Raw genomic sequence first — 21,109 nt, 5'->3', positions numbered from 1 at the left:
CAGAGTATGGGACCAGGGAAAATTTCTGGCCACTTTTGCAATCAGCCACAGTGATCTTTTCTTTCAGGTCTTCTTTCCACCTGCCCCGTTCCATTTTCTGAGCCCTCTCAATCAGTGACACACAGAAGACAGTCCGTGACCCACGGAAGCCTGGGAGAGTCCTTGCGATGGGTTGCAGAGATATCTGGAAATGCACGCTAAGCGGTCAGGTTGTGTTTGGCTCCAAATAACAGGAAGCCTAATAGTGGTTTGAGCTGTAAGGATTAAGGATTAGGAAGTCTGGAGGCAGGCACTGCAGAGGAGTCATGAAGAACTCAGCCTCTTTTTCTGTCCTCCCAACAGCTCTCCTGTGCAGGTGGGCTTATCTGCTTAGGTTGGTTGCCTCGTTGTTGCAAAATGGCTGCAACAGCTCCAGTCATCTCAACTGTACTCAAAGCTGGAAGTGGGAAGCAAAAGCTCTTTCTCCCTGGGGGAGTTCTGTCTTTACATTCTGGAAGGAAAACCGGCCCCAAGTCCGTGCCCTTGGGCTCTTCCTATCTGCAGAACCGGGGCGACCCTAGGCACAAGGAAGCCTAGGAAAGTGAACGTTGGAGACAGGGGATAGGAGCGCCACTGGTTTAGTCTAATCATTTTAAAGCTATTTCGACCGCAGCCCACAGTAGGAAATACGTACGCATACAGACACACATAATTGAAGCCCGTCTCACAAACCGGTATTTAACGCTTACCACGTAGGATGCCTTTTAATATTTTCTCTTCTGTTCCATCCCATTGGACTCTATACTATTTAATTTAAAAAAAAAATTTTTTTTTCCCCCTGGTCACAACCTGCTAATTTGATTTCACAACCCTTCAAGGCGTGACCCATAGTTTGAAAAAGACTGACTCAGAACAGCCTTTGTTTACATCTTGGAGTTGGCAAGTGTTACCCCGAACGCCATCGGGCTTGTGTGAGTAAGGCGAGGGGAGGGCCGGGCGGTGGTGTTCGGAGCACAGCAGCCCGGCTCGGCCACATCGGCCTCTTTCCCCTTCCCATCCCGGAAGGATACAGTTCTGAGGACTTTGATGTTTGTGACCTGTCGCCCCCCCCCCCGGGGGGGGGGGGTCCCGAGATTCCCGTTGGGAAATGAAGAATCAGCCTGTTCCTGGAGCCTGGTGGAGACTTCTCATTCCGCGCCCTGCTGGGCGATCTGGCTTGTGCACAGCTCCTGATGACAATGCAGAACTCCGCTCGCGGTTCCAGTGCAGGAGGCATTCACAGGATCTTCTGGAAGGACACTTTGTCATTGTTGCGTCATGGCTGTTCTCGCTAGCAGCTTGAGGTTTTCAGGCCTGGCGTTTCCTGCTTTTTATAGCCCGGTGGTGAGGAAGGAGCTCTCCAGAATCACAGGGTCTGGGTTCGAATTTTGGCCCCCTGGCGTGCTTTGGGGGACGAGTGTCCTGAGCTGTGACACTCGAGTCGGCATTGCTCCTGCCTCCCTGGCAACCAGGAGGGCTCAGTGGGTATAACGATGGCACGGGTATGAGGTGGGGACATCAGGCAGCTTTGGCTCTGTCTGTGCAGTAACGGGAGCCCCATGTCTCGGGGGCTTTCAGTGGCAAAGGCTTGTTTCACGCCCGTGTGTCTGCCTTTTGTGGGTTGGCTGTGGCCCTGCCCATGTGTCCCCTTTGTTCTGGGACTCGGGTAGAGCCATGCGATAGCTCTTAAATCTTCTGCTTTGAAGGGGCACGATATGTCCCCTCCCACGTGGGCAATTTGGTGGTAACTCTGCACACGAATTGTGGTCCCAGTCCCTTTTTCTTTTCTTTTCTTTTTCTTTTCTTTTCTTTTCTTTTCTTTTCTTTTCTTTTCTTTTCTTTTCTTTTTTCTTTTCTTTCTTTTCTTTTCTTTTCTTCTTTTCTTTCTTTTTCTTTCTTTAAGATTTTATTTATTTATTCATGAGAGACAGAGAGAGAGAAGCAGAGACATAGGTAGAGACATCCTATCCTGCCCGATATGGGCCTCGATCCCAGGACCCCGGGATCACGACCTGTGCCAAAGGCATCTAGATGCTCAACCCCTGAGCCACCCAGCTGCCCCACTTCTTTTTTAAAGCTTTTGAGTATGCGTGTGTTGAAGAGTGGGATGTCCAGTGCCACCCTTGGTTGAGATCCACTGGTCATGCCCCCCAGGCTCAAGAATTGGGTGTGCTTTTGCTCATCAGGGTCTCTCCTAATGATGGTAACCCCATGCTGAGCACACAGTGAGCGCTTAACAAATGTACTCCCTAGCAGGCTGCTTGAACAAATGAACGGATTTGTCTAATGCCCTCTGTACGTTCATTCAGTCCCCAAATATTTATTGAGCTCTTCCTTCTGCAGGCCCTGGCATCCTACAGGGAACAAAACAGACAATAAGCAATCAGAACAGACATACGATACTTGGTGTCAAAGTCTTTTTTTTTTTTTTTAAAGTAAACACTTTCTATTATTGAAAACTGCAAATGCACACCAAGTAGAAAGCATAGCAAACCGTGGACCGCCCCCTCGTCATCACCCGACTTTCAGTTGCTCCCACTCTTACAGACCAGCTCTGTCCAGTTAGAGAGCTTGCTGCCACGATGGGAATGCTCACGATCTACGCTGTCTCTGACAGTAGCTACCAGCCACACGGGGCTGCTGAGCACTTGAAATGTGGCAAGTGGAACTGAAAATAAATGTTAATGTTTAACTTTCTTATGTGAATTTAAAAAAAAATCTTTTGCTATTTCTCATTGTCCTTTTTTAATTTTTTAAAAGATTTTATTTATTCATGAGAGACACAGAGAGAGGAGAGGCAGAGACACAGGCAGAGGGAGAAGCATGCTCCCTGCAGGGACCCCAATTGGGGGACTCGATCCCAGGACCCCGGGATCACGACCTGAGCCGAAGGCAGGCGCTCAACCACTGAGCCACCCAGGTGCCCCTCATTCCCCTTTTTAAAAAAAATTTTTTTCATGGTAAAAAAATACACATAAAATTTAACACCCTAGCCATTTTTAAAAAATTTATCTACATCACCTCTCCACCCAAGGTGGGGCTCGAACTCATGACCCTGAGATCAGGAGTCGCATGCTCTGCCAGCTGGGCCAGCCAGGCACCCCCACCACCACCACCTTAGCCATTTTTAAGCATGCACAGTGGCGTTAGAAGACTCATAGTGTTTTGCAACCACGGCCACTGTCCGCTTCTAGAACCCTTCATCTTGCAGAACTGAAACTCCACACCCACGAAACAGTAACTCCCCATTCCCCCTTCTCCCGGAATCTGCCAGCATTCCGCTTGCTGCCTCTTTGCAACTGTCTGGCTCACTTCACACAGCACGATGTCCTTTGGGGTCATCCGTGTGGTGGCCTGGCTCAGGATTTTCGTCCCTAATAATAATCCGATATTCCACCGGAATATCCCATTCATCTGGTGGCGGACTCGTGGCTGTTTCTAGCTTTGGGCGATTGTGAATATTGCTGCCGTTCGGACGGGTGCGCTGATACCTGCTCGAGACCCTCCTTTTTCAGTTCTTTGGGGGGATGTACCCAGAAGTGGGCTTGCTGGAACTGGGTCGCACAGCAGTGCTGGTTTTACTGTGTCGAGGAACTGCCGGACGGTTGCTCACAGCAGCCGCATCATTTTACATTCCCACCCAGGGTTCCCGTTTCTCCCTGTCCTCAACCATACCTGTTTCCTGGGGGTTTTCTAGTTTTGTTTTGTTTTTGATAATAGCCATCCGAATGGGTGTGAGCTGGTGTCTGTGGTCTCGACTGCATTTCCCTAATGATGAGTGGCATTGAGCATCTTTTCGGGTGCTTATGGCCATCTGTATGTCTTCTTTGGGGACATGTCTTCTTCACATCCTCTGTCCTAATTTCATTGAATTAATCTGAACTTAAATGTACATTAGCCCCCCCCCCCCCACCGCCAAACACCCACAGCTGGGTTCTTTTGGGGGAAAAATCATAGACATGTTACCATTTCACCCCTGAATATTTTAGAGTGTGTTTTTAAAGGGTAAAGACGCTATAAAGAAAAAAAAGACAGGGCAGCCCCGGTGGCGCAGCGGTTTAGCGCCGCCTGCAGCCCGGGGCGTGATCCTGGAGACCCTGGATCGGGTCCCACGTCGGGCTCCCTGCATGGAGCCTGCTTCTCCCTCTGCCTGTGTCTCTGCCTCTCTCTCTCTCTCACTGTTCCTATGTATAAATAAATAAAATTCTAAAAAAAAAAAAGAAAAAAAAAGACATGATACCATTATTACACTTTGAACTTTTTTTTTTAATACTTTATTTATTTACTCATGAGAGACACACAGAGAGACAGAGACACAGGCAGAGGGAGAAGCAGACTCCATGCAGGGAGCCCGATATGGGACTCGATCCCGGGTCTCCAGGGCCAGGCCCTGGGCCGAAGGTGGCACTAAACCACTGAGCCACCTGGGCTGCCCTACACTTTGAACTTTTAAGAAAAAATAGGCTCTGTGCTCAGCGTGGAACCCAACGCAGGGCTTGAACTCATGATCATGAGATCAAGACCCGAGCTGGGATCAAGAGTTGGACGCTTCCCCGACTGAGCCCCCAGGCATCCCTCCACTTTATTTTTTTTTTAAGATTTTATTTATTTATTCATTCATTCATTCATTCATTCATTCATGAGAAACACAGAGAGAGGGGCAGAGATATAGGCAGAGGGAGAAGCAGGCTCCATGCAGGGAGCCCAATGTGGGACTCGATCCCGGGACTCTAGGAACCCGCCCTGAGCCGAAGGCAGATGCCCAACCGCTGAGCCACCCAGGGATCCCTATCCCTCCACTTTAAATCTTAATCACAGTTTCTTAATATTGCAAATATCCAGGCAGTATTCAAATTCTATCTCTTTTGATGGTTGATGGGTTCATTTATGTCCCTCAAGCCTCCCTCTGCCTGCTGGGTTGCGGGCCGCAGGATACCTGGTTAGCTCTGCGTGGTCACGTTTCTTCCGCTGTGTTTGGCCTGTGGCTTCTCCACAGCCATTCTGTGTAGCCTCTTATCTCATCTGAGAAATGGGGGTAAGAACAGGCTTGGAAGAATTCAGAGGCTTGGTGTCTGGTGGTTTAGGTAGGCCCATATGCTTGACCCATAGCTGAAACAGGTGATCTATAAAGCCTTTCACAGGGGCTGCCTGGGTGGCTCAGTCGTTGAGCGGCTGCCTTTGGCTTAGGTCGTGATCCTAGAGTCCTGGGATCGAGTCCCACATTGGGCTCCCCGCAGGTGGCCTGCTTTTCCCTCTGCTTGTGTCTCTGCCTCTGTGTGTGTGTCTCTCATGAATAAATAAAATAAAATAAATAAAGCCTTCTGCAGGTGTTCAAGGGTGACATGTGGCAACTGGCAGGTGGAAAAGCCTGAGCGTGGGGACTTTTTTCTAGCCTGGCTGGGCTGTGGCCAGAAAGCTTTGGGGGTTGCCATGTGCTATCATATTCAGGATGGTAGGTGAAATTATTACAGCAGTATCTATCGCTCACAAAACACTTTACCACTCACAAGGATTAAAGGTATTCATATGGAACAATCCTGTGGCAGGGGACATACCGTCATCCACATATTCCAGATGGGGAAACTGAGGCACAGGAGTTTAAGTAACTGGTCGTAGGGCACACAGCTGGCAGGTGGCAGTCCTGGGGTGGGAACCCAGGCTGCCTCGCTGAAGAACATGCTCTTACCCACATGCCACCCCATTGTCCCACAGGGGACCTTTATCAGTCTAGGTGCACTCAATTCTTGCCATGAGCATTTGGTGGGCCGCTGGTGCCCAGCCACTTTAGAGCTGTTGGCTGCCCTGGGATTGGAAGCGTTTATTCAAAATGTAGCAACTCTGGCCTGTCTCCCAATTTCTGACCTTGTAGACCAGGGTAGGTCCTGGGAATCAGAGGGAGACTGTGGGGGAGATGCAGCCATATGAGACAGGGGGACGATGATCACACACCGTTTGACCAGTGGACATGTGGAGGCCCAGAGAGATGGAGTCACCTGGCCGGGGTCACCCAGCCTGTGCGTGCATGGTGGAGCAGGGATCTGAACCCCTGACTCCAACTCCAGAACTATCGTTTTGTGCTGGACCTCTTGGCATCGAACTGATGGGAGACATGGGAAGCAGAGGTGCCAGACCTAGTGATTGTTGACCTACTGTTTTGTTTTTTATGGAAACTTTCCAAAATGTACAAAGTGATGAGAATAGTACTGTGAAGCTCCCAAGTACCCATCACCCAGCCCGGACAGTTATCAATGTTCCGCTCAACCTGCTCAGCCCAGGTTGAGGGCTGTTCCGCCCAGCCCTCAACCTGCCCCCCTCCCCCCGCCCACTACCACCTGATTGTGATGATTCCTTTTTTTCTTTTTTTACAATTTTTAAAAAAATATTTTATTTATTCATGAGAGACACAGGGAGACAGAGACACAGGCAGAGGGAGAAGCAGGCTTCCTGCAGGGAGCCCGATGCAGGACTCGATCCCAGGACCCTGGCATCATGACCTGAGCTGAAGGCAGATGCTCAACCACTGAGCCACCCAGGTGCCCCTTTTTTATTCTCTTACAGTTTTTTAAGGTAAAATTTACATGTTTTAAATCTACATGCACAAATCTGAGCTGTGACATTTTAAACCCTCACTTCACTGTTTCCCATCACAAGGCAGAGCATCTCCCTCTGGCCAAAAAAACCTCCTTTCATTTCTTTGCTATTACCAGTGGAATGAAAACACGAATAGGGGCGCCTGCGTGACTCAGTCGGGTATGCAGCCAACTCTTGGTTTCTGCTCAGGTCATGATGTCAGGGTCGTGAGATTGAGCCCCATGTCAGGCTCCACACTCAGCACAGAGTCTGCTTGAGGATCTCTACCCCCACCCCCCCTCTCTTGTGCTCTCATAAATAAACAAACAAACAAACAAACAAATCTTTAAAAAGAACATATGAGGGCAGCCCCGGTGGTGTAGCGGTTTAGTGCCGTCTGCAGCCCAGGGCGTGATCCTGGAGACCCTGGATCGAGTCCCACGTCAGGCTCTCTGCATGGTACCTGCTTCTCCCTCTGCCTGTGTCTCTGCCTCTCTCTCTCTCTGTGTCTCTATGAATAAATAAATAATCTTTAAAAAAAATAATAAATACAAATTAAAAAATAAAAAGAAAAAAAAATAAAATAAAAAGAACATGTGAATAAAAACAAATTCTCACATGGGTGTCAGGAGCCTCCCACTGGACATTCACCTGCAGGCTCCCTTTGGAGGGTCCTGGTCAGGAAGCACCCACTCCTTGCTCTAATCCTGCTGGCTTGAGGTTGAAGAACCACCACAAAGCTGACTGCTCTGACAAAGGCACCTCGGGTGCTCGTGAACACCCTCAGGCCATGGCAGTGCACCTGGAGTCTAGCTGGGACAGGATCCCGTGTCCCTGGGTCTTGTGACAGATACTTTCTAGATCTTTCCATGGCCTGCACCGCCTGAGCAAGAGGGGAAGCCACTGGGTGCTCCCATTCCTCTCGCTTTTTTGAATCTGAACTATTCCAAGCATTCTTAAAATGATAACAAAGCCTGCCACCCAGCTTCATCTCCTCTTGACATTTTTGCCATATTTGCTGCAGATTCTAAAAGAGAAACAGCATGAGGAAAGGAGCGTGCAAGGGATAGCGGGTGAGGGCAGGAGTCTGAGTGAACCTGCCCTGGCTCGAACCCCAGCATGTACCTTACCAGTCAAGGACTCTTGGGTATATCACTCACTGTTCTGAGCCTCAGTTTCTCCATCTACAGAATGGGGCTAATAAAAGTACCTGCCTCACAGGGATCTAGGGAAGGTGAGATGGGTTGGTACAGGGAGAGAGCCCTTAAAGCCAGTGGCCGGCGGGCATCGTCATCACAGTCATCACAGCCAATTCCATATTTGCGAAGCTTCCTGTTTGCCAACACGCACAACCTGCAGATGGATGCCCGAGCACGCGTCCCTGGTCATCTGGAGACGTGAGAAATTTGAGTGGCCCCAAGTGCACATTCCCGCCCAAGTAGAGCAAGGCCACGCTTTGCCCTCTCGGTTCACCTCCCACTCTGCTGAGTGCCACCCGGTACCCCCAAGTGCAGGAAGGCTGGGTTGTGCCCTCCGGAGAGATGGGGTGTGTGACATGAGCGTCCTTCAGGCACGAGTCCCAGAGCTGTTGGCCATGAGTTTTGGTGTTAACGAATCAACAGTTTATAGGAAACGAGGTGTCTCTCGACAGAAAGAGCAGTAGACAGGGCTGCGTATTGACAGGTTGATGAGAATGTGAGCAGAGGCCCGCGGAGGCCGCCCTGTGGTCGTCCCGGGGACGGGAACGGGCGCCTGGCACTCACGGCTGCGTGCTCACCCAAGTCCCTGGATAACAAGAACTGACTGTTTTATAGGTCAGAGTGTCAATAAACGGTATCATAAGACGTTCTATCTTGTAGCACGCGTGGCATGTCGCATGTAGGGTAATAGGGTATAGTCTCATGTGCTATTAAACTTGTTTTCGACCCCTTCTTTTCTTACCCCCTTTACATGTGGTCTGGTCAACCCCTCTCCTGGGCTCCTCCCTCCACCCCACCCCCCCCAGCCTGTCCCCTGGTCACTGACTTTCTTATAGCCTCCCTCGTTCTCTCCACAGCTGGCCCCCGAGAGGACACTCCGCAAGTCCCCAGCCGGGGGCCCTGCGTAGACCTGGAGTGGACAACCCCTCCTTCCCTTCATGATTCGTTTGTAGCACAGGTAACCGGCCGAGGGTCCCAGTTTGTGCCCCCCCGGGGGGGGGGCGTGTCCCTCATTCCACCTACCAGGGCCCAGGTGAGGAAGGAACACTCCTTTTTGGCAGAGCCTGGCTTATTAGCAACACCCTTCCGCCCCTCCCTCTCCGGCCTTGGGCCCCCTGGGTCATCTGGACCATCCCCCTGCCTCCTTGCCAGCTGCAGGTGGAATTTTCTCCCCACTTTTCCCTTTTTGCCAGATTCCTTGCAGGTCTGGCCCTTCTGTCCCCTGGCTTGGCCCTTCCCCGCCCCCCCACCCCCCAGCACCCCACCCCTGCTCCCGGCTGGTCGGGAAGGGCAGGGCTTATAGGCCACAGAACTGGTGGTGACACAGGAAGAAGGAAGCAGAGGTGGGGCTGATATGGAGCTGGAGAGAACCTATTGTCAGTGCTGCCAAGTGCAGCAGGAGCCTGGGAAGGACCTCTGGGGACGGTCCCCATGGCCAGCTGGAAGGGAGAGTCATTGATGGGGGTGGGGGTGGGGGGCAGGTCCTGCCAGCGTCGCCTGCAGTGTTCTAGGCTGGGCTTATGGACCCAAGGCCCATTAGGTGTGTAGTGTGTGTCCCATGGACCTGGGGAAAGTGGGTATCACATTTCTAGCCCACTGACACGTTTTGGGCAAAAGGGTCTTTTGCCTTCATCAGATTCTCCGGGGCATCATTTAGTGAACCAATTGTGACAGTTCCCCCCAAGAGTCCTCTTTATATCACCGAGCACTTGGGGGGTCATGGGAGTTGGAGTGGCAAGGAGGTCCCAGAACACTGTCATGGGTGACAGGCTTTAACCAGCTGGGGGCTGTTTTGTACGTGTGTGTTGGGGGAGGGGAGCCCACGACAGTCACTCAGAGAGGTTTATAGGTAGACAGGCAGACCCCTGCCACACCCTGCTGTGGGCTGGGCCCTGTCCTGGGGAGGCCTGGGCCCAGGCTCTGGGTCAGACTCTGGGTTCAAGGCCTGGCTCTGCCCCCTGCTGGCTGGGAGATGAATGACAGTCTCTAGGCCCCCATTTGCTCATCCACAGCATGGGGGGCAGCAGGACCCATCTTGTGGGGGTCCCATGAGGATTAAGAGAGTTACCTGTGTATGAAGCACTCAGCACGGGCCTGCCGGTGATCAGGGCTCACTCTGCCCTGGTGGATGTCCTCACTGTGGGCGAGGGACAGATGCTGGCCAAGAGGCTGAGGGAGGAGGAGAAGGCAGGTGTCTCTGGCTGGTCTCTGCCCCCACCCACACCCATAGACTCAAGGGAACAGAAACCCTGGCCTTCCGGAGACCTTGGTCCCAGGGAGCAGTCCTTGAAGGGAGGGTCCTGGTGTGCTGCCTATGTCTAACTTGTCACCCTTGTCCCCCTCTTTCCTGCCCCACCCTGCTCAGTGGCGATGGATGATGAGGATGGGAGATGCTTACTAGACGTGATTTGGTGAGTAATGGGCTCCCTCCACCCTCCCTGTCGCCCCTCCCCTGCCCCTCACCTCCTCAGTGTCTCTCCCCTTCTGTCTTTCAGTGACCCTCAGGCCCTCAATGACTTCTTACATGGATCCGAGAAGGTGAGTGCTGGGGCAGGCAGGGGCCTCCCTGGGGCAGGGGCTGTGGAACTGGGGGCTGAGAGACCTTTTCCCCCCACCCCCTCATTCAGTCGACATCTGCATTGTGCCTTCTGTGAGCTGGGCCCAGGGGTTATGGTAGGGACAAATCCCTTTCCTCACGCTGTACACATTTCCTTGGTTAAATAAAGCAGTAACTTCCAGAGGCGGTAGGTGGACAGAACCCTGCAGAGCAGGAGAAGAAATAAGCATGTCACTTGCACAACAAAAATGGCTTAAACAAAACGAATGGTGGGGGCAGGGGCAGGGGCCTCTTGTGCTAGTGTGGGCAGAGAGGTGACCTTGAAGGATCACAGGGAGGCAGGCATCCATGGTGCTTGGGCCAGGGGAGGGGCGGGTGAAAATGCTGGAAAATTTGCCACATTCCAGAAACAAAGAAGGCTGGTGGGGCCAGACCCAAAGGGAGTCTGGAAGCGGTGAGGCTAAGTGGTAAGAAGTCACAGGTCACACAGGGCCTAAGAGTAGAGCAAGGAAGAGTGGAAGGGTGGAGCCATGAGGAGTTGTATGGGTTACCTAGGGCTGTGTAACAAAGTATCCTGACACTTCCGAAACAATTTGTCAATGTTCTCCCAGTTTCTGAGGCTCAGGACTTGGGGAGCAGCCTAGCTGGGTGCTTCTGGCACAGGGGCACTCCAGAGGTTGAGGCAGGATGTTAGCTGGAGCTGCTGTCACCTGACAGCTTGTCCAGGTCCAGAGGACGTGCATCCCAGTTGATTCATTCCCAGGCTGTTGGCTGGAGGCCTCTGGGCCTCCCCACATTGTCCTCCCTGCACAATCCTTGAGCGTCCTTACAACATGACAGCCAGCTTCCCCCAGAGTGAGTGACCCGAGGGGAACAGCCAGGAGGAAGCTCAGTGCCTCTTATGATCTCGTCTCTGAAGTCACACATCACTTTTGTCACCTTGTATTCATTGGAAGCAAGTCACCAAGCTGGCCCACACTCCCAGGGAGCAAACAGAGCCCCGGGTCTTGGAAGGAGAAGCATCAGATGATTTGTGGAGCAGGGGCGAGTGCAAGTGGGATGAGGCTGGCCAGAGGCGTGGGGCGGGTAGCGGAGGGGGTGCCAGGCTCTGGCTTTGGGCTCTGCCTGGGAGGCAGGGTCAACTAGACCTGCTGGTGGAGTAGATGTCGAGGAGGAGAGCGTCAGAGTGGCTCCTGGATTTGGGCCCAAGCCGCCAAGTGGATTGTGTCTCTAGAGGTTGGGAACTTGAAGCCCACTCCACAAGGGTAAGGGGGCTTGTTGGGCATGCCAGGCTGCAGTTCTGGAGAGACGTCCAGAGAGAAGCTGGGAGGCTCAGCTATAGACAGACATTCAATGGGCACTTATGTGTACGCTGGGCTGTGTTCTAGGTGCTAGAGACGCCTCTGGGGGTCAGACAGGTCCCTGCCCTCCGGGAACAGGCTCTGCCTGGCGCTCTGGGTGAGCAGATGATGGGGTATACTGGGTACTTGAGGCACGAAGAGAAAGGTGCGACTTAGGTGGGACAGGGGGTTGTTGGGAGGAGGTGGCAAATGTGACCGGTCCTGAAGGATGTGCTGCTGGAGAGGTGAAGTGTGAAAGCAGGGGTACAGCTTGGGCCAAGGCACAGAGGCCAGATTCTAGAGTTCAAGGCAGGTGTGTCCGGAGAGCCTAGGACTCAGTGCTGGGAACACGTTTTTGGGTTTTTTTGTTTATTTGTTTTGTTTTGTTTAAGATTTTGCTTATTTATTCATGAGAGACAGAGAGAGGCAGAGACACAGGCAGAGGGAGAAGCAGGCTCCCTGCGGGGAGCCTGATGCGGAACTCGATCCCAGGGCCCCGGGATCATGCCCTGAGCCAAAGGCTCAACCGCTGAGCCACCCAGGCGTCCCAGTACCTTGGGTTTTGAACGTGCTGCCAAGCCTCTTTCTTTCAGGCCTCTCTTCTGGAGGTGGAGTTTCCTGTACTCCTTGCACCCCGCCCACCCCCACCCCATCGTTGTCCTTTGGTCTGGTGTAACTTTAAGTTGGTCTTTGTTCTAGAGCAGGGCCTGCTGGCTGCCCATCTGACCTTTGACTTTGGGTGGGGGGGTTCTTGTTGCAGCTCGATGGTGATGACCTCCTGGATAATCCCGGGGAGGCCCAAAGTGCCTTCTATGAAGGTCCTGGGGTAAGTGGCCCAAGGGCTTGGGGAGGGCCCCAGGCTATCAAGTCATGGCTCACTTGCCCCTGGTGGTGGCCAGTGGGTGGGCAGGGGGTCCTGATGGCAAGAGGCAAGCAGATGGGGTTGTGTTAGGGCCCATGAGGTATCTTGGTGGTGGTGGGGGAGGCAGTCACTGATAGCAGTGTGGGGCAGAGGTGGGACTCCAGTGGGACGACCATGGCTCTGCCCATGGGCTCTTCAGGAAGAGGTGAGGATCCGAGGTCCCTGGCCTTGGGGCCTTTGGGGGTCAGTTGGTACAGAGTGGTCCTGGGGAGCTGAGGCAGATGCCAGCTCTGGGGTTCACTCTTCTCTCGGGAGCAGGGCCACTGGGGGTCTGGGGGCCTGTCCCTGCCCCTGCTTAGCCGTGGGGTCTGACCTGGGCAAAGCTGTGGGGTTGACTGGTGCAGACCTCAGTCTCCATCTGGAAAACAAAAGGCAGGGGTGATGAGCAAAGCCCGGAGTGGGGAACGCAGTAGACATTAAATGAGCACCTAATGTATACCTGGCTGTGCCAGTTGTTCTTGCCTCTTCTTTCTCCTCTTCTGTGGCTTCTCCTTTCCTCTCCCCATCCCTCCTCCTCCTCATTTTCTCCCTCCTCCCTCCTGGTCATCCTAACTGTGATTCACTGATCATTTATTCTCTGCCGCCAAGCCCCTTCTGGTCTTTTTTTTTTTTTTTTTTAGTGTTTTGTTTATTCGAGAGACAGAGTGAGCAAAAGAGAGCATACCAGCAGGGGCAAAGGTGGAGGGAGAAGCAGACTCCCTGCAGAGCAGGGAGCCTGACACAGAGCTCGATCCCAGGACCCCAAGATCATGACCTGAGCCAAAGGCAGAGGCTTAACTGACTAAGCCACCCAGGCACCCTCGGTCATTTTTATTTAATGCCCACAACAACTGTAATAGTATATTCTGGATAATTCATCTTTCATAATATAGGTGATTAACATAGAACCCAACAAATAAACATCATGCTCACATTACTATGTTTATAGAGTCAGGAACACTGAAGAGCCTGTGTTCTTATTTTGTGATCGTTACTGTCAGCATTACCATCTTTCTTAATACTCGTAAAGTCCCTGGTCAGGTTCTCAGCCTCCTGTATGTGAGGTCAGCGAATGTCATGACTGTCCTAGGAGGCGGGTTTGGTCGTTGTTATTTAGTGGTTAAGAACTCAGAACTGCCTGGTTCTGGGTGGGGGGCCGAGCAGGGGCCCCCTCTGCCCAAGCACTCCCCTCTCTCCGTCTGGGGAAGGAGGATGGGGGACAGTGCCCACCTCACTGAGCCCATTACCAATGACAACAATATGAATGGCATAATAATAACGTTAGATGGTGCTCTTCGCACACCTGCTAAGGTGGCAGGTATGGCTGTAAGCCCTCCATGTCATTTAACTCTGAATCTTTTAAACTGCTAAATTTTGATCTATCATCTGGTCAAATACCAGTGGGGATTACATGCTCTGAGTATAATTGTCACTTGTGTAACATTTGCTCAGATATTCATGTGTGGATTGATTGCACTTGTCTGGGACTGTGATGCGGGACAATGTGGAAGACACTGTAGACATGTCATTCCCAGCGCCGCGGGCGCAAAGGCAGGCTCACAGCAGTAGCTGTTGCTGTCTTTAGCACAGCCGTGGTCTTTTATCCAAAACATTTGGGGCCAGGCACATTTCAGAATCCAGAATCTTCCAGACTCTGGGAAAGTGATGCAGAATGTCACCTAACACATCCACATTCACCTTTCTGTGGTCAGACCCAAGAAGAGTCACGTTACTTGGACAAATTATAGCCCTCCCTGAGCGCCCCATGTCACTTTTGGTCAGGTTTTGCCACCAAAATGAGTTAGGAAGACATTTGCAGTTTTCAGAGCCTTTTCAAGCTTTGGGATTGCAGGTAAGTATGATGGGCCTTTATGGCTCTTTAAAGGACGGTTTTTATTCCATTCTATTCATAGGTACAGAGGGAGGGGCCAGAGTAAGCAGGCCCCAGGTTGTATGGCTAAGCCATGGTGGTGCTGGCATTCGACCCTAGGTCTGGCCACTTCCAGCTGGAATCTTCTCTCCTCCACCCATATTGCACAGGCACCAGGGTCCTATTGCTTTGGCTGTGCCCCGAACCAGCCGCTTGCTAATCTCTGCTCTTCCTTTTCCACCTTACCCCGTCTCCAGCTCCATGTGCAAGAAGCTTCTGGCAACCACTTGAGCCCAGAGCCCACGCAGCCAGCCCCCAGCGTGGACCTAGACTTCCTGGAAGATGCGATCCTGGGCTCTCCTGCCGCAGGGGGCGGCGGGGGTGGTGGAGGCGCCGACCAGCCCTGCGACATCCTCCAGCAGAGCCTCCAAGAGGCCAATATCACTGAGCAGACACTTGAGGCCGAGGCCGAGCTGGACCTGGGCCCCTTCCAGCTGCCCACCCTCCAGCCCGCCGATGGTGGAGCAGGCCCGGCCGGTGCTGGTGGGGCCGCTGCCGTGGCCGCTGGGCCCCAGGCCCTGTTCCCGGGCGGCACCGACCTGCTGGGGCTGCAGGCCCCGCCCACCGTGCTGACCCACCAGGCCTTGGTGCCACCCCAGGACGTGGTCAACAAAGCCCTGAGCGTCCAGCCCTTCCTGCAGCCCGTGGGCCTGGGCAATGTGACCCTGCAGCCCATCCCGGGCCTCCAGGGCCTGCCCAACGGCAGTCCCGGGGGTGCCACGGCGGCCACGCTCGGCCTGGCGCCCATCCAGGTGGTGGGCCAGCCCGTCATGGCACTCAACCCGCCCACCTCCCAGCTCCTGGCCAAGCAGGTGCCCGTCAGCGGCTATCTGGCCTCGGCGGCCGGCCCCTCGGAGCCGGTGACCCTGGCATCGGCCGGCGTCTCGCCCCAGGGGGCCGGCCTGGTCATTCAGAAGAACCTCCCCACCGCCGTGGCCACCACGCTCAATGGGAACTCGGTGTTCGGAGGGGCGGGAGCTGCCACAGCGGCGGCCAGCGGGGCGCCCTCGGGGCAGCCGCTGGCGGTGGCCCCCGGCCTCGGCACGTCGCCGCTGGTTCCGGCGCCCAACGTGATCCTGCATCGCACGCCCACGCCCATCCAGCCCAAGCCTGCCGGCGTGCTGCCCCCCAAGCTCTACCAGCTGACACCCAAGCCGTTCGCCCCTGCGGGCACCACACTCACCATCCAGGGCGAGGCCGGGGGCCTCCCGCAGCAGCCCAAGGCCCCCCAGAACCTGACTTTCATGGCAGCGGGCAAGGCCGGCCAGAACGTGGTGCTGTCGGGCTTCCCCGCGCCTGCCCTGCCGGCCAATGTCTTCAAGCAGCCTCCGGCCACCACGACGGGCGCCGCCCCGCCGCAGCCCCCCGGGGCCCTGAGCAAGCCCATGAGCGTCCACCTGTTGAACCAGGGCAGCAGCATCGTCATCCCCGCCCAGCACATGCTGCCGGGCCAGAACCAGTTCCTGCTGCCCGGCGCGCCCGCCGTCCAGCTCCCCCAGACGCTCTCGGCCCTGCCCACCAATGTCGGGGGGCAGATCCTGGCGGCCGCGGCCCCCCACGCGGGCGGACAGCTCATCGCAAACCCCATCCTCACCAACCAGAACCTGGCGGGTCCGCTGAGCCTGGGCCCCGTGCTGGCCCCCCACTCCGGGACCCACAGCGCGGCCCACATCCTCTCGGCCGCCCCCATCCAGGTGGGCCAGCCGGCACTCTTCCAGATGCCCGTGTCACTGGCCGCGGGCAGCCTGCCCACGCAGAGCCAGCCAGCGCCCACCGGCCCCGCTGCCACTACCGTCCTCCAGGGGGTCACCCTGCCCCCCAGCGCCGTGGCCATGCTCAACGCCCCTGATGGGCTGGTGCAGCCGGCCACCCCTGCCGCCGCCGGAGAGGCCGCACCTGTCCTCGCCGTGCAGACGGCCCCCCAGGCGCCGCCGGCGGTCAGCACCCCACTGCCTTTGGGCCTCCAGCCGCCGCCACCTGCGCAGCAGCAGCCACAGCAGCAGCAGCCGCCGCCGCCCCCACAGGCCCCTACCCCTCAGGCCACCGCACCGCCTCAGGCCACCACCCCCCAGCCCAGCCCAGGCCTGGCGTCCAGCCCCGAGAAGATCGTCCTGGGACAGCCGCCCTCTGCCGCCACCACGGCCATCCTCACTCAGGACTCCCTGCAGATGTTCCTGCCTCAGGTAACTGGGGCTGGGCTGGCAGGGAAGTGGGGGGTAAGGGGGAGCAGGGTAGGGACAGGGGGCTGCGGTGGGGACGGGCCAGGAGCTGGAGCTACAACTGTGTGGTGGAGGCGACTGGGGAGGGTCTGGTGGGCTAGGGAGAGCATCTCAGAGGTGGCACTCCGGCTCCCAGGATGCACGTCCCCTAGGGGGAAGCCCTGGGGTGACAGGTGCTGACAGACAAGGAGGGGGCCTCCCCGGCTGGCCGACTGGCATCTGACCTCCTGCTGGAGGGCATGGGAATCACAGAGGGAGTGGGCAAGACTCGGACAGATGGGGCCGGAGGCTGCGGGCGAGGTGGAGCTGAAAATCGACGGGGAAAAGGGGGCACCGGACTGGGGCTGCGGCCTCCCTGGTGCCTGGACCCCGGGGCTCCTAGCCTCCCTGGCCTCTGCACCCAGCCTCTCTGTGCCCCTCTGCCCGGTTCCCAGCACCCCCTTCTCCGGAGCCTCGGGGAGGCCGGGGTCTCGGGGTGGGGAGGGGAGGCTGCGGGTCCGTGGGGCAGCCTTCTGACCCTGTGCGGGCTGCCCATTTCAGGAGAGGAGCCAGCAGCCCCTCTCTGCAGACGGGCCCCACCTCTCCGTGCCCGCCTCGGTCATAGTCAGCGCCCCGCCTCCCGCCCAAGACCCAGCCCCGAGCACCCCCATCGCCAAAGGAGCTGGCCTCGGCCCTCAGGCCCCCGACAGCCAGGCTTCCCCAGCGCCGGCCCCCCAGGTAGATGAACCCCGGCAGCCTTTGTCCCAGCTCAGACCGAGCTCGCCCCTGCCGCCCCTCCTCTCGCTCCCTCCTCGCTGCTCTGGCTGCCCCGCCTGCCTCTCTGTCTTGCTGGCTTGGGAAGGGTGCTCCTTCACTCCCCAGATATTTCCTGAGGGTCTTCTGACAGTCCCGGCCTCCTAAGACCAGGGCCAGACCTGGGGGAGCCCACACTCTAGGCAGAGGTGCACACAGCAGGCAGTTCTTTCCTCGAATTATTTTCGGATCTGAATCAGTGGTACATTCAGAGGGTTCAGATCTCAAAAGCTACCAAAGTTCTAGCTGAGAAGCCCCTGCTCCTGAACCACAGCCTCCTGCTTTCCCTCCCCGAGGGCAGTTTCTTGCATCCTTTTCCACACATGGACAAGGAAAATGGCACCTGGATTCTCTCCCTCCCATTTTTGTAAACATGGTGCATACTCTGCATTCAGTTTTGCATCTTTTTATCGTTTAAAGTTTCCTTTCGAGAGAGACGGTACATCATTCTTTCACAGGACCACACAGTACTCCACTGCTATTTATTTACCCAGTCCTTGTTGGGCAGTTAGGTCACTTCCAATCTTTAACTGTGTTGAATGAAGCTGCAAAGAATGACTGTACGTATGTCACTTTGTAGGGTATGTTCTTAAAGAGGCAAGTGCTGGGTATGTCAAAGGCCATTTGCACTTGCAGTTTTGACAGATGCTGCCAGATTGTCCTCTGTGGAGTATAAATCGGTTTACCCTTTAGCAGCAGTATATTGCCTATGCCTGGTTTTTCCACAACCTCAGCAGTGTCTTGAACTTAGCCAGTCTGGTAGGTGAAAAGTAGGAAACCTACTTTTCATACTGTGAATGAGGTTGGGCAGGCTTTCGTAGATTTAGAGCTATTTATGTTTTCTGTGGAGTTGGCTTCTTGTACCTCTTGCCAAATTTAAATCTGGGTCACTGGTCATTTTCTTGTTGATTTTTAGAAACTCTTTACATATTAGGAAAATTAGCCTTTGTCTCATATGAGTCATAGGCACATGAGAATTCAGAGAGGGCTACTTTTTATTTTGGGGGTGGTGGTGGGGGTGGATATTGTACTCATTCAGAAAGGACTGGCGGATAGGTAGATGAGGTGGGAGGGGGAATGATGTCAGCAAGGTCAGTATGGCAGAAAGCAGCATGGGCTTTGGCCTTAAACAGCTGTGATTTCACTCTCAGGTTCTGCTGCTTGCCATGTGACCTTAAGCAACCAGTTTCTTCTTTCCAGTTTCTTTAAGATTATTTGGGGAAGGAAGGCAGTTAGTATGTCCCTGGCCTTGTGCTGACCCTGAACACTTCCCCGTGGCTGCTGAACCTTGATTTCTTCATCTGAAAAATGGAAATAACGGTTTCTTCGAGGCCTGTGGGGAATGAGTTGGCATATGCTTAGCACAGCGTCAGCCCTCGATAAACACTTGCTCTTACCATTATTATTTTATTGTCGTGGTGGGGTAGAGTAGGATCCGGCCCAGAGGCGTAGTTTTGAACACAGGGCCAAGATGGCATCAGGCCATCTCTCCGCCAGGAGGAGAAAGAAGCAGAAGTGGGGGAGGGACAGGAGGCCAGGAGCCGCCTGGCCTGTGAGCCACTCAAGCTGGAAGCAGTGTCTCTGGAATGGGTCAGATGCAGGCCTCGGTCCCTCAGGCCAGCGGCTTCCCCTCCCCAAGCCTCCCATGGTCAGCTGTACTTGGGGGGGTCCATAGAGTCTCCCCCGAGCACCGTGGCTGTGCCCTGCCACTTCACATGTTCACAGAGCACCTGCCTGGCACAGGCACGTTCTAGACTAGCTCCTACGGTGACCCCACCCGTTCCAGTTTACCCGGTACCCTGAGAACTTTTCCATTTGAAAACTGAGACCATCCCAGGCCACCCAGGACAAGTTGGTCACCCCACTTACCCTGTAGCCTGCTCCATCCACAGCCCGGCCCTCCCTGACCCTCGCCTGGTTCATATTTCTCCGTAGCGCTTACCACCACGTGATCGGCTGTCTCACTTCCTTGTTATCCTGTTCTCCTCGTACTGTAAAGTCCATGAGGGCAGAGTTTGATCTATTCTGTCCTTGCCGTATCCCCCCTGGCCAGAACGGTGCCTGGCACACAGCAGATGCCTGGTAAGCGTTCATTGGCTAAATCAATGGAGAAAATCATTTATTGAAGAAATCAAGCACCCATATGAGAGCCCACCTTCTACTGGCTCCATACCACAGTGGAATCAAAGGGAGAAAATGTTCTCAGAGAAGATGTGATTCAGCTGTAGGTCAATAGCCCGATAGATGAGGAGGAGGAGAAACCCACTGTAGGGAGAGTGGGCAGGAACAGCCTCAGGGAGAGGGAAGTATGTAAGCTGAGGCCTGAAGAAAGAGAAGGTATGGAGAGACAGCATGTGCAAAGACCCTGGGGCAAGGATGAGCTTGAGATGTCAAGGAATGGAATATAGGCTAGAGGGGAGTGGAGGGAGGGGTCAGGTCAGAGAGGTTGGCAGTGCCTCGTGGGCCGTTGAGTTTGGATCTGGCCAAACCACTGGAGAGCTTTCAGTTGGGCCATGGCATGGTCTGATTATAAGATTTTCAGTGAGTTCTCTAGCTTCCATTGGAAGATGGTTTGGTGGGGAACGAGAATGGAAGCCCAGGGATCCTCAAGGGACAAGATGACAGTGCTTCAAAGATAAGGGTGGTCATAGCAATGACAGAGGGAAGTAGGAGGACTCGAGGCAGAGTTCGGAGCTTGCTTAGGTTTAGAGGCATGAGGAGGAAGGCACTACAGTAAACCCTTCGTGAATGGTGACGTTTCTGTTATGTCTACGTGCTGTTCAGAACGCTTCACAACCATCATCTCGTTGAAACCTGCCATCGGGGAGCTGGTATATACTATCCCCATTTTATAGATGAGGAAACAGGGGCACAGAGATTGAGTAGCTGGCCCAAGGTTACCTACTTTGTGGGGCCTGGATTTGAAGCCTACCTAGAGTTTAGTTGTGAGAAACAGCTGAGGTCTTGAGAAAGCCAGACCTGAGCGCGAATCCCGGCCCCAACATAGCATCAAAAGCTCTGAGACACCGTTTACTTACCTGCAAAATGGGAATAAAGCCACCGACCTCACGGTGGCTCTTGTACAGAGCAGGCATTCAGCGAGTAGATACCTGTCATTAACAGTAAGAGTAGTCACGATGCTGTGGGTGACCTCGAGAAGAAGGGTCAGCCGTGCCCGTGAGCTGATTCCTAGTCACCCACCCGCAGGCCAGCACAGGGCTAGACACATTGTAGGCCGGCTGCAGCTTTTGTGCCTACGGCAGCATGTGGCGTGACGGGAGGTTCTTGAATGTTCATTGGGTAAGCAAGTGGATGGATAGGTGGTTGGGTGGGTGATGGATGGATGGATGGATGGATGGATGGATGAACAAATGCCCAGGTTGGTGAGTGGATTGACCGAAAAATATAGACACACATAAACATCAGCAATGTACCAACTTGTGTGTATGTATGTGTGCACGCGTGTGTGTAAGAGGCACTCCCAGGCCAGAGCTCTACCATCACATGGTTCATTCATTTCAGCCCACATTCCCAGGCACCTGCTTCATGCCCAGCCTTTTGCAGGAAGGGACAGGTGAGACAG

At 54.5% G+C, this 21,109-nt stretch overlaps 1 protein-coding gene across 4 annotated transcripts in view; it reads left to right on the top strand.

Moving 5' to 3' along the window:
- Positions 1–21,109, top strand: part of BICRA (BRD4 interacting chromatin remodeling complex associated protein) — an 82,911-nt gene that overhangs the window by 47,576 nt on the left and 14,226 nt on the right. For 3 of the 4 annotated variants that reach the window (XM_041742320.1, XM_041742306.1, XM_041742313.1), the window contains exons 2-7: positions 8,645–8,745; positions 10,153–10,198; positions 10,283–10,325; positions 12,445–12,510; positions 14,713–16,698; positions 17,275–17,451. In XM_041742320.1, the coding sequence (XP_041598254.1) occupies positions 10,158–10,198; positions 10,283–10,325; positions 12,445–12,510; positions 14,713–16,698; positions 17,275–17,451 (2,313 nt within the window). In that variant the 5' untranslated portion in view covers positions 8,645–8,745; positions 10,153–10,157. The remainder of the gene's footprint in view (positions 1–8,644; positions 8,746–10,152; positions 10,199–10,282; positions 10,326–12,444; positions 12,511–14,712; positions 16,699–17,274; positions 17,452–21,109) is intronic. The other variant, XM_041742325.1, reaches the window with a different exon arrangement.

Source organism: Vulpes lagopus, chromosome 2 (genome assembly GCF_018345385.1).
Source record: "Vulpes lagopus strain Blue_001 chromosome 2, ASM1834538v1, whole genome shotgun sequence".
Taxonomy (NCBI): Eukaryota; Metazoa; Chordata; class Mammalia; order Carnivora; family Canidae; genus Vulpes; species Vulpes lagopus.
The sequence above is the reverse complement of the archived record's forward strand: the minus strand, read 5'-3'. Positions and strand labels throughout refer to the sequence as shown.